A 13,878-nucleotide genomic window follows, 5' to 3' on the forward strand; every position below is an offset into this window, starting at 1 on the left:
CTTCCTAACAGGGATGTACTTTCATAATGACCCCTCGGACATCCATTAGTCTATCATTATATATAGCTTATACAGTGAATCTGAAAGAGAGCAACAACATGGTCCCTGAAGGTCATCAAGTCATTGATCACATGAAACAAATAAGTAAATAAAGTCTACATAAGCTAGAGAGATATAAACTGGTGCCAGAGAGGAGGAAGGGCAGTTGGTTTATGACAACAGAAATGTTTAGAATTCAGTCTAAATGGTTGCCCACCTATGCTGGAGAGAACCTCACTCTACTAACTGGGGAGGGATTCTATAAATGTATCTTATTAGTTGGGCGCATAATTTTCCTAACAGCCTCATCTGATATCTAAAGAAAGAGAACTGACTATTTCAGGAATGAAAGTATCCACAAACTATGGAGTTAAAAATGTACTCCCTTGCTTTATTTCTTGGTCTGATGAGTGCACTCTGCTAGTCACAGCTCATTAAAACAGTAAACACCACATTCTGGCAAAAATACGTCTAGACAGCTTGTTTTTTTTTTTTTTTTTTTTGTATATTAGACTTTATGAGCTACACACAGAAGAGTATAAAAACAAATTTGACCAAAAATGACTTTTAGCTTTCCATCAGAAAAAAATACTCTTCATATCCACTCAGTGTTTTATCTGCCGTGACTGTGTGTTTGTGAATCCTACTATAGTTTGACCTACTGGTTTGCTAGCCTGCTTCTTCAGCCCCTTATAACATACCTTACCAAGTGAGACTGTATTTAGCTGGATAAGTACTACTGCACACAACATCCTTTTGTTCAGGGGCATAAAAATGGTTCATTTAGATAAATTCAAATACATTTTATTAATATAGTGCCTTTAAACTGTTACACAAAATCATTGACTGAAAGGTGCAATGAGTGGTTAATACAGCATAAGAGGATTATTTGATTTTCTGTGTTCCTCTTAAATATTATTTGACAGAACAATACCTGTTCACTCATGCTGTTGATACCATCAGGACCCAAAAGAGATATTGCCTGTTTTACAAGATCTGTTCTGCCACAGTTCAGCATCCTGAATCCCAAATCTTGAAGAAACTTGGCTTCTGTGGTGGCTGCATCCAACTTCCGGGAGGCACAGAAGCAGTCATCTGTCCTAAAAAAATAACTTATTTCTTAATAAAGACAAGGTATTCCTATTTCATGACTGTTGACAGATGTTATGCATTGCCATTAGTAAACCAAATTAACTCAATTAAGGCTGAGGTTAGGATGCTCTTTTAGGTATTATGCTGAAATTGTAAGAATTATAATATTTGATCTCTATAAACCGATTTAAGTCCAAGTGCTTTGAGACACAGGAAACCACATTAACCAAAATATGTGATAATTATGGTAATATTTTGTCTACATACAGTATATGACCCTGTCAAGGTAGTTCAGTTAGAATGACAGGATTCATGTAACAAACAGAACTGTTAACTGTCACTCAAATATCTAATATACAGAACAGCAGCTCTAAGTTTTGACTTTCTTCCTAGAGCAAAGAGATTACATAGAAAATCTCTTCTGCTACATGCTAAGGTTTCTTAGTCAAAAACTGAGTGAATCCAGACTTGTTTTATCTTATAGAGCTGGAGTTTTAAACAGATGTGAAACTAGGAACATAAAAGAAAGTTTGACTAGGGGAGCTCAGTACTGCATATAAAATACATGTTAATCTATAAATATAAATACAGTAATCCCTCGCTATATCGCGCTTTGACTTTCGCGGTTTCACTCTATCGTGGATTTTAAATGTAAGCATATCTAAATATATATCATGGATTTTTGCTGGTTCGCTTTCTGGACAATGGGTCTTTTAATTTAGGTTACATGCTTCCTCAGTTTGATTGCCCAGTTGATTTCATACAAGGGATGCTATTGGCGGTTGGGTGTGAGCAGAGGGGCTGTTTGCACAGAGGACACAGACGCTCTTCTACAAAATGCCGCTTTATCGCGGTGCTTCTGTATACTTAAAAGCATGTATTGATTTTTTGATTGTTTGCTTTTCTTTGCGAGCGCTCTCTCTGACATTCTCTGCTCCTGACGGCAGCTCCTTTAAAGATAAGATATATTTGCTTTCTTTTAATTGTGAGAAAGAACGGTCATCTCTGTCTTGTAATGGAGCACAGTTTAAACGTTTAACTAAAGGGCGTTATTTCATGTCTAGAGGGCTCTAATAATGTTAACAGTGTGGGAGAGTTTATAAGGGCTTAAAATATATAAAAATAAATATACAAACATATGGTTTCTACTTCGCGGATTTTCACCTATTGCGGGGGGGTCTGGAACGCAATCCCCGCGATCGAGGAGGGATTACTGTACAGTGGCATGCAAATGTACTGTATTCAATTCCCTTGAAAGTCACCATAATTTTCTGCATGACAAAAGATTTGTAGGCATATTCATCAATTCAGTATTTTTTATGCTGTAACAATACACTACCAAAGTCAAAATAAACATTTTTTTTGTAGATATTTAACTGAAGAAGAAAAACTCAAAAGTTAGTGTTTTCATAAGTATTTATACATCAGTGCTTTGGAAGCTCCAGATTTACACAAATGACAAAAAGACAATAGTCATTTGACCATAATTAAACATAATTAGATACTACTTGTGAGTCCTTTATATCCTTCTGGATATAAAAAGCACTATTTGTGTGGGCCATAGACTTTGTTGAACAATCATTGCAAACATGAAGACAAAGGAGCATTCTGCTGATGTGAGAAACAAAGAGATTGAAATGCACAAAAAGCAAGAAATGAGTACAAAAAATATAAAGAGTTTGAATGTCCTGTTGAGCACTGTTGGATCCATCGTCAGAAAATGAAAGATTTATCACAGCTCCCAGACTCTTGACTCTTGCTAGAATAGGCCTAAACATTAGAGCAAGACATTGACTGGTGAGAGAGGCTACTAAAAATCCAACTGTCACTCTCAGAAGTTTGCAGAAGTCTTTGGCTGAAACAGAAGTGAAGGTGCATGAGTCCTCAATTTCAAGAGTTCTCCATAAAACAGGCCTCTATGGGAGGGTAGCGAGAAACAAGACATCCCTTAAGATGGTTGAAATAACAGCATGTATAGCATTTGCTACAAAGCATGAGAAAGACCCAGCTAAGATGTGGCAGAAGGTTTTATGATCAGACGAGACCAAAATAGAACTTTTTGGCCAGACTTCAAAGAGGTACACATGGTGTAAAACTAACACAGCCTGTTGCCTCAAGGAATACCGTTAACTATGGCGACACATGGTGGTGGCAGCATTATGCTATGGGGTTGCTGTTCATGTGCTGGGACTGGGAATCTTGTCAGAGTTAAAGGGACAATTCAACAGGCACAAACACCACTCAATATTGCTGGAGAACTTGTTCCAGTCTGCTATGAACCTTTGGCTTGGGAGAAGATTCATTTTTCAACATGACAATGATCCTAAGCATAAGGCTAAAGCGACACTGGAATATCTCAAAAACAGAAAGGTGAATATTTTGGAAAGGCTAAGTCAAAGCCCTGATCTTAATCTATTGAGAATCTGTGGCACTATTGGAAAACTACTGTCCAGAGGCACCATCCCACCAACCTAGAGGATTTCTGTAAATTCTGCCAAGGAGAATATGGAAGAATCACTCCTCAACAATGTACAAAACTGGTACATACGTACCCCAAAAGAATTAAGGCTGTTATTACAGCAAAAGGGTTCTCGACAAAGTATTAAATACTTATGCAAACACTAACTTTTGAGTTTTTCTTTTTCAATTAAATATTTACAGAAAATGGTTTATTTTGACTCTGAAATTGTATTGTTACAGCATAAGAGTTTACACTTAAAATACTGAATGGATAAATAGGTGTACAAATCTTTTATCCAGCAGAAGATTATGATGACTTTCAAGGGGATTGAACATTTTTGCACACCACTGTATATATATTAAGTTACTCTAGAATTTATTTTAAAATATAAACTGTATTTTTAAAAACAACATACAAAAACATACACTGTAAAGCTGGCATTGTATCTAACAATTAATTCCAGCAATTCCTACAGTATAAGTTATTAGATACATTATTGAAGCATACTGTACATGCAAGCACTGTCTTTGTTATAACAACATGCATCTTCTGAAACCACTTAATTCAAGCATGGCATTATGGAGGGCAGCACCACATCTTGGAGAACCACCCACAAAACACAAGGAATATAACAGAAAATACATAGACATTTAGAAACTAAATGATCAAAATACTGCTGAATAATATATACATATACAAGTAATAAACAAGAACAACAATCTCTCTATATATAAAATCCAACATCAGTCTGTCTGTATGTCTGTCTGCTTTTCATGAGAGATCTACTTAATGGATTTAGATTGGGGTTTTTTCTATAATTTGCTTGTCTTTGCTTCTCTCATCGCTCTAAGTATCATAGTTCACTTGTGGTACTGATTTATTTGCGTGAAGTCAAGAAACATGCAGAGGGCCGAGGGGAGGTGGGAGGGGCCCTTCTCACTCACGCGCCAACCTCAGGGCGTTCCTTACCTCCACTTAGCTAGCGAGAGAACTAATGAACAGATTTAGAATATATTCATGTTAATCTGAGACAGAGGCTGTGGGCCAAGGGGAAGGGGAAGTGTGACGTCAGGAGAGAGGAGCCAGCGCAGGGCCCTCCTCACAGTCCTGTTTCACTATTATGCGGGTGGAGCTGCAGGTGACGGCTAGTACTAACATAAATAAAAGAATCAAAAACTTACAAAAAGACATATAAAAAGGGAATTTGAATCCCAGCAACATAGCAGGTATCTGTTAAATAAACAAACCCGTTCTGAACTCAGAGTGCTGTGTAAGAAAGTCTGACTATGAGAAAAAGAAATTGTAATGACTTCCTTTCTCAGCAGCACATTTACAACAGCAATGCTCGTAGCCAACATTAATGAGCCAAATCTAGCATAAGATGTGGTCCTTCCAAAGCTAGAGACTGCACAATTTGCCACAAATACATGAAGCTGAAAAATAAGCTTAGGAGTCCTGATTTAAAATGAACACAAATGACAACATTTTCACATTCATTAGGTAGAAATCACTGCTGTGTACAATGATAAACAATTGCAGGTATTTTATATATAAACGTCTACGTGTGGAAGTGTGTGTGTCTGTCTGTCTGGCCTGGAAGTGTGAGGCTACAGCATGAAGCTCAAAGAGCCGGCAAGGTGGCCCCAAGTTAGAAAAAAGTAAGAAGTACGAGGCTATAGAATGAAGCTGAAAGAACAACGAGGGCGAGCATGTCTGCAAAACAAAACCACTAACTCTGCATTCCAAATTTTTTTCTGACAATTTCAATTGTTGCTAGGAGCCTGGGCCTTTTACAGCAGAGGCTTACACAGCTAGTTATTTGATAATTTGAAGAGGATAAAATCACATAATGGGAATTTCCACAACCAGTAAGGTAAATAAATTGACTGTCCAATAAATGACCATTAAATAGAGTTTGATCTATCATTATTAGAATTAATTCATAAACATACTATATGATCTCTCACAGAATATCGTAGCTGTTAGCTTAGTTCTAGCTGAAGTGAAATCTTGGTTGAGCTGGGATACTCTTTCTGTGTTTTCGTGGGTTTCCCCCCACAAGCCAAAGAAATGTAGAAAGACGGTTGTCCCCAAAAAGGCCCATTGTGTGTGTGCCAATAGCACAAGAGTCAGGTCTCTTGATGTATGCAGCAAGTTGTTGGAAATGTTCTATCAGTTTGCAGTAGCCAATGTTTTGTTCTATGCTGCAGTCTTCTAGGGAAGCAACTTGAGCTCAAAAGAAGCACAATGCGTGAGCAAACTTACAAGGTAAGCCTGCTTAATCCTAGGGCAAACCCTGGACACTGTGGAAGCTGTTGTTGGAAAGAAAATTGTGGCAAGTTGGATGTCATCATGAGAAATCCCCAGTAACCCTCCAGGAGCCACTCTTTTAGCCACAGGCTCATTCCACGGTGTGCTAAGAAGCACCTCTGAGGCTTTTTTCAATGCTATTAGGCAATTCAATGCTTTCTCCCGATGTATGCTTAGTTTATTTTAAAATATCATCAAAATATGCATTTATTGATTGACTGAATGATTGATTGATTGATTGGCTGTATTATTTGTCCTGTGAGTCTGTATCCTTGTTTTTGTATGTTTCTGCTGCTGCATGCATCTTAATCTCCCCATGGAATTAATAAAGTTTATCTAATCTAATATTATACCAGTCTGAAAGTCTCGTACTCAGTGATGAGGATGCAAGGAGATGTGTGCTTGAGTTGGCTCCTGATTCAAGTGCACTGCGGCCTGGGTCTGCTCGCTTTGTTTTGCTTTACTGCAAAAGTGCACATATGGAAGGATCAATCAGTGTACTAGTACAACAATCTACTGAATAACCAATATAAAACCATAATGTCTTCAACAGTTTAATCGCATGATTTCAATGCCTATAATGTATCCTCTACTACTAGTACAGTTGCCTGGTAATATGGGTGGGCTGTAATCCTAAAGTTAAGGGTCTGGACTCTAATAGGGCATAATCAAAATATGGTATATGGTATCGAGACATGGACGCTATCCAGTGGCCTAACATGAAGACTGGACTCCTTTGGTGCTGTGTCTCTACGGAAAATCCTTGGGTACCGTTATTTTGACTTTGTGTCGATTGAGCGGTTCCTCATGGAGTCCCAAATGAGGCACATTAACTCCATTGTGAAGGAGCGTTAGTTACAGCACTACTTCCATGTGGCGCATTTCCCCAAGGATGATCTGGCTTGTAAGATCCTCATTGTTGGGGACCTGAGTGGCTGGACCCGGCCAAGGGGTCGCCCATGTAACACCTGGCTGCGGTAGATAGAGGGTCATTTCCAGAGGGTGGGACTGGACTGCGTGTTTGCCTGGGGAGTTGCAAACTGGGATCCTGATTTGCTTCGTTATGTAGTGGGTGAGGCAACGCACTGTACCAGTGCATGCTGCCCAACTTGACTTGACTTGTAATCTCAGTTTCTTGTACTGTGCATAGTGGAGCTTATCAAATGAAAGAAAACATGGACAGATATACAAAATATCTCGGGAATTACAAAGAAGATTTTGCTGAAATGGAATTTTTACCTTGGGGAGAAGAATGACTAGCAGGTACCTGTTGCGGTAAATATCTACAACACAAAGTCAGAAAGTGTAAGAAAAAAGATGATGAAAAATCATACTTGAGCTGACGAGGTTCACAGTCCACTCCAGGGAGTAAGAGCCTTGCTGCTTGCCGTACATCATCACTGTCCACTGAGAAACTCCTTCTGTGTTCAGCATGAGCAATGGCGACCCTGATCCATTCCATCAAAGGAGGCAGTACGAGGAATGGCCTGCAGAGAGGGGTAAGAGTATCACAATAGAGATAAGAAGTACAATCATGTATAACTTAAGAAAGTGTGGCAACCACAAGTTTTTTATTTTATCTTGTCAATATTCAATTCATTTGTAGGAAAAAGGTGGAAGTCATGCAGTCAAAGTGACTCAACATTAAAACCTTTTGATTTAATACATTTAACTATGAATAAAATCTAAAAATACAGTACAGGTTGTATAGCTGATCGGATGCAGGCGACTGAGCCCCAGCCATCATGTTCCCATCAGTCTGACTGGCTGACCTAAGAAGGTGTGCTGTAGCCTGGGACGAGCATATCACAGCTACTTGCACTCTGCATTGACACACAACACAAACAACAGAAATAAAGACCCTCCCTTTAACTAAAAAGAAAAAGAAATCCAACTATTATGTTGGGCACATATATTTTATTTTCTTAGAAAACATTTTCATCATATTCTTGTCAGGAATATTTAAAGGAAGGGAGAAAGAATGCTATTCTCACTTTCCACAAGTTGTGTTTCAAAGCCTTAAGAAGCCAAATATACACTTAAGGTTGGAATCAGAGGCCTTCAATGTTCCTTATAAAGGGCAGTTCAAAGCATAATTGAGGAAATGTGATGATAAGTGGCAAGAACAGTTTCAGAAAGCCAGTAACAGGCAGCCCCGGCACATACATCTTTAGATTACAGGGGAAGTGCCCTGGGATCAAGGCTCTCTTACAACTTAAAGCCAGGTGTGCACACAGCTGTGTGCTTCTGTGCCCCTGCACAGACAATTTGGATTATCACCTCTTCATTATTGAAGGCCATGTCAAAAAGTGCACTTTTGATTGCTTCTGTTTTGATCACAATAGTTCAGAATGGAAAAGTCATTTTTAACTCAAGGAGGACCATACATGTTGAGGTTCCACAAGCAGAAATTTAAAGGAAGTACTACAGTATGTTAGTTCAACAGTCACAGTCTGCGAAATCCATCATTGTCACTATAAACAGTTGACTTTATTCCTATTCACATGTGGTGAGACACAGCGCTTGATGTAATCTTTTACCACACAAATGTCATTATTTCAGAGTCAATAAAGCAATTACATGCCTCGTATTGTTACAAGTAGTATTGTAGTGGCGACCATGAAACAAATATAACAGGCCAGTGTTTGACGTTCTGCCTAGCCCACTCAGCTGCATAGCTGACAGTTTCTTAGCTTTATTAAAAATATTGAAAAAACGATGCACAAGGACACCGATATAACTTACTGAGATGGAATCTAAGAAGCACCTCTTCATAAAAATAATGGTAGGATTCATGAACAAACTAGAGAGTTATGAACTATACAGTGGTTGAAGTTGTAATCTTACAATTCTTGACTTTATTAAAACACCAATGCTCAAGGATACCTATTGAACGTAAGGAATAAATGCACCAGAGACAGAATCTAGGAAGAATGTCTTTATGAAAATAATGGTGGGACTGTGGAAGAAACTACAGAGTCATACACTGTACAATAGTTGAAGCTGTAATCTTAACATTAGTGGCTTTATTAAAAGACCAATGCTCATGAGCACCTATGGAACTTATGGAAAAGTGCACCTAAGGTGAAATCTAGGAACCAATTCTTCTTTACAAAAATAATGATGGGATTCACAAACAAACTACAGAGTCATACACTGTACAGTGGCTGAAGTTGTAATCGTAACAATCTAAGGAACTTAAGGAGAAGTGCATCTGAGATGAAATATAGGAAGAACGTCTTTATGAAAATAATGGTGGGACTGTGGAACAACCTACAGAATCATGCACTGTACAATAGTTGAAGCTGTAATCTTTTAAAATGCATCCACATGAGACTTTAGGGTAACTTATTAGCAAAGCAAAAAATCTTGATGGACTGAATCAGACTTTCTGCGTTCTTAACATATGTCCCTTACATTCATCCACATATTTTCAAATTCTCTGGGAAGGAGATGGTCTTTTTATCTCATCGTTTCATTAGGTCATATTCTGAATGCAGTGACTAAAGCACTTCCCATCAACCTTACTGTATGCCATATAACTAAACTGTGCCCTCACTCAAAAAAAGCTTTTACCTTCATTTTTTTGTGTAAGGGAGCCATATCTGTAACAGCAATAGTTTCATTTGGCCCTGTTTTAGTTAACATCCAGCAAAGCCTGCATAAGCATAAAAAATATGCCTGATGAACATCTAATGATGCACTTTCATTTATCTAAGCCTCCTGAGGCCGCTAAACATATTCAGAATACTGAGTGCTCAGTAGAGACAGCTTCTGTATTTAATGGATTATTAATAATAGCTTTCTGAAATCTAATACTTTTTACTGCATAAGGCACATAGGTATGATCTATCGCATATTAAATCGAGGTGGTATTAGTAAGTTTTGAAGGGATGCAAAAATTCTATCAAAAAATGGCTGTTCTGTTTCTTTTTTATTGGTAATACTGCAATTGCTGTCAGTAGCTAAGACCAAGAGGGCTTTTGGAGGAAAGGGTATTATGAGGAAAAAATATCTTTAATGATTTACCACTTTAAGGTAAAATAATTGTATTTCTCCAATTAAATGGAATGCCATTTGTGTCAAAATTAAACAAATAATATGGCATTTATGAAGTAAATAATTATAAGACAATCTACAGCAATATATATATATAAATGAGTCAATAAATTTAAAAAAAGAATAATTAAACAGTCAGCTAATTATCACGAAATACAATGTCATCATTTGATTTTGGCTTAATGATGGTAGTTTGCATTTAATTATTGCAATTCTTTTTTTCTCCAAATTACTTTGTTTTTAAAAGCATTTTATTTAACAATGTGACTTTTCTGAACTGCACATTTACAAAGAAGTCTTTTAATGTCACAGCCATTCATTTCAAAATGTTTCTGTCCATGAAAATTTCATCACTTGTCAATCAAAACAAAAACCACCAGGCTGAACGTGTTCCTATTGGCTGATCTTTTCCTGTCAATAACTTTTCACTGATTGTAGGCAGTAGGCTACTAAAGATCATCAATGCTACTTGCTTTCCAAGGAAGAGGAAATTAAAAGTTGGCATAGTTAGTATTGTGGACTAAACAGAAAGAGATAATTTAGCTCATAATACCACGGGTGTCAAACTCTGGTCCTGGAGGGCCACAGTGGTTGCAAGTTTTCATTCTAACCATCATCTTCACTACCTGACCAGTTTTTGCTGCTTTTGCCTTAGTTTTAATTAACTTGACTCAGGCCCCTTAGCTGTCTCTTTTTCCTTAATTAGCAGCAAAACACTAATGACACACAAAACAAGCTGCCACATGACCAGCTCACCTGTGCCCATCACACAATATCTAAAAATAAAGGAAGGTGAAGGTCTCAGTAAGTTTGATCTGCTCAGCTCACCAAAACAGTTTGACGTTGTTCTTAGAAAAAACAGAAAATATACAGTTTTGGAAATGTCTGCTGTGGCAGAATGAGAGCAGCATCAAGCCATGGAATTGAAAAACGGGTTTAATTAACAGCAAGAATTGGCTTCTCATTAAGAGATTGGGTGGAGTAAAATTATTTGGAGTTTGAAGCCCCCATTTAGCTGGTGATCTGTTGGCTCGTTTCACATCTCATTTCTGTTTGGCTGTCTTTAATGAAGAAGAAATCAATTCAGAGGACTGAATCCTTAAAAACAGGGCTATTACAATGAAGGGTAAAGGAGTGAATTAGTAGTGAAAACTGGTCACTGATTAGGAAAAGGGTTAGAATGAAAACCTGCAGCCACTGCAGCCCACCAGGACCAGAGTTCGATATTCCTGAATTGTACTATTCTGCGACTTATTGAAGATATACTAGAAATTCTCAGATGGACAAGAGCTCTTCGAAAAATGATACTGATGAAGAAGTCATTAGTATTTTAAGACTGAGCACTGTGTCTCTACAGAAGGTGTCTGCCAAGAAATCACACATAGGTATGGATTAATGTTGAATTTCCACAGTTGTAAATTCCAGGTGATTGCTTCCAGAACCACTTCCATGAGAATACAGTGCTCAACCAACCTTAAACTATTTAAAACCTCTTCATTAATATGAATATTTTTTAAATATTTGAATATTTTGTCTGAGCATTCTCAATGTATTCCCAATATGTTGTTAGTTTGACATAAAATAGCTTCATATGGTGGCCGACATATAGCAGGGACTTAGTGGTTAATTGACAATGACCCATAAACCTTATCTCAGGTGGAATGTTCAATAAACTGAAAACAAATATTACATTCTGAAATGAGGAACCATCTTGTCTATGGCATAACATGGTCAGTGGTACTTTGTGTGTTTCTCACACACCATTTGCTATATAAGTTTCTGACTTTGGTTTCCTAGATGACTAGTCTTGACCAGCAGGTCCATTGACTAGACCTTTGCCTCAGTAGGTTCTAGATCCAGTCCAATATCTTCTTCCTTCACTTTTCTCCCTCATCTTCTCTTATCCACAGACTACTGCCTACTCTTACATCATTGTCACACTTTTAAGAGGTTGATTGTCCATTTGGGGACAGCCAAACAGCAAAAAGTCCCACTTACTGGTGTGCCAATAGCCAACAAACTCCATCAATCCACATGCACAGTAAAAATCATGCACAAATAAAACAGTAAATAAGCCCGCAGAGATCTAATATCGCAATTTTCTTTAAATCATTACCAAAAGTGACAAAATGTGGAGCAGGTGGCACTGGGAGATTCAGAAAGTTGATGCCTTCATAAAATCCATTATTTTCTGTGGAAAATATTAAAGTTTCAGTGTTTGTATATATAAGAAGCATGGAGGATGAAATGAGAAAAAGCTGCCTGGTGGGAGACTAGCAGTGTGTGTGTGATTGAAAGAAAGAGAAATGAGAGAGAAAGAGAGGGGGAGTCATCAAACCAGAAGGCGTATTAAATAATTTATTCTCCTTTTGATGTACTTTAAAGAAGAACATATATTTGGCGGACTAGCTCCATCTCATTCCCATTTGAGGATCAGTGACCCAATAATTCACAGGGTGGCTTTTGGACTACTTCACAGCTTGAGTGCATCTGGATCATCACACCCACACTGACCTCTCCACTCTCCCTGGGGCCTGGTGGGAATGTTTCAAGGAAATTTACAGTTTACAATTAATCACTAGGTACAGCATCATGATAAATTCAAGATGCTAGTTCTTACTATGAGGGGGAGTCAAGCTAAAATTAGAAAATGGGATTTATTAGAAAATGGAATGAACCTTAACAAAACTTATAATGTCATTTCTCAATGTCATCTTCACCCTTCTCAAAGCACTTGAGCCACCTGCCTGGACGTGCCTGGATTCCAGCAGAATAAAAGGTTTTGTCTTGACCTCACATCCACTCATGCACCCGAGTATCTGTCAAACACTAGATGCCGAGGGGTACTACAGTCACTAGTGCAAGTTACTGTGACTTGCTGGACACCAATGTGAAGCCTGCTATTCGGTCCAAGCGGAGGGGACTGCTGTCTCAAGGAGTCATTTTGCTGCAAGATAATGCCCACAAACTGCTAAGAACATCAAGGGTTGTCTGGAGAAACTGAAGTTTGAGGTATTGCCACATCCTCCTTATTTGCCAGATTTAGCACTATGTTATTTAAACCTTTTCGGACCTCTAAAAAAGCATCTGGGTGGTCATTGATTCAAGACAGATGACAATGTGTAGAAAGCAGTGCACGAGTGGTTGTGAGGAGAAGACAAAACCTTTTATTCTGTTGGAATCCAGGCATTTCCAGGCAGGTGGCGCAAGTGCACTGAGAAGGGTGGAGATGACTTTGAGAAATTACATCATCAGTTTTGTTAAGGTTCGTTCCTTTGTCTGATGAATTCCATTTTCTAACATTAGCTTGACTCCCCCTCATAGGTATCTTTTCAAAACTACATAGTGATTAAAAAAAGAGAAATTATGTCTTAAGAAACAGTGAGAAAAGCTTGTAATGTTCAGCAAACTGTATTTGCTAACCAACAGATACTACACCTTAGACAACCTGGTAAAATTTGGCTTCTGAGCCAAACAACCCACTTTAGTATCACTGGATTATTCTCCGACCTCCAAAGCCCCATGTTGCATTTGATTTCCATTCATGTTTTTTTAGGGGTGAAGCAGATGGTACTTGTATGAGGGTCACATCTTTTACAATTATTAATATCTGAGCCAACATGTCAGATTAGGACATGTTTTATTAATTTACATGTATTGTATAACTGGAGTAGAAACAGATTAAATGAAATACACAGGCACTGTGATTCACATTGGAGACTTAGCTACTTCACCTTTGCTTTTGATATGCAACTATGATTTGGTGTGCTTCATGCTTTTGAAAATATAACATACTCTTTAAGAAAGTGTAAAGAATATATACCCTGAAATCCTGTAAAAAATGCTTGGGCATCTGAGTCTATCCTTGGCAGACTGCACATAAAACGTTAAGCAGTCTTGGAAAATATTACCAGTAG

The 13,878-nt window shown here is 38.0% G+C and overlaps 1 protein-coding gene across 1 annotated transcript in view; it reads right to left on the minus strand.

Annotated features, from left to right (window-relative positions):
• btbd11b (BTB (POZ) domain containing 11b) overlaps window positions 1-13,878 on the minus strand; it is a 513,987-nt gene that overhangs the window by 82,974 nt on the left and 417,135 nt on the right. The window contains exons 4-5 of the mRNA XM_039761620.1: window positions 7,237-7,389; window positions 974-1,139 (exon numbers count right to left, since the gene is read on the minus strand). Of these exons, the coding sequence (XP_039617554.1) occupies window positions 974-1,139; window positions 7,237-7,389 (319 nt within the window). The remainder of the gene's footprint in view (window positions 1-973; window positions 1,140-7,236; window positions 7,390-13,878) is intronic.

This window comes from Polypterus senegalus, chromosome 8 (genome assembly GCF_016835505.1).
Source record: "Polypterus senegalus isolate Bchr_013 chromosome 8, ASM1683550v1, whole genome shotgun sequence".
NCBI classification, from domain to species: Eukaryota; Metazoa; Chordata; class Cladistia; order Polypteriformes; family Polypteridae; genus Polypterus; species Polypterus senegalus.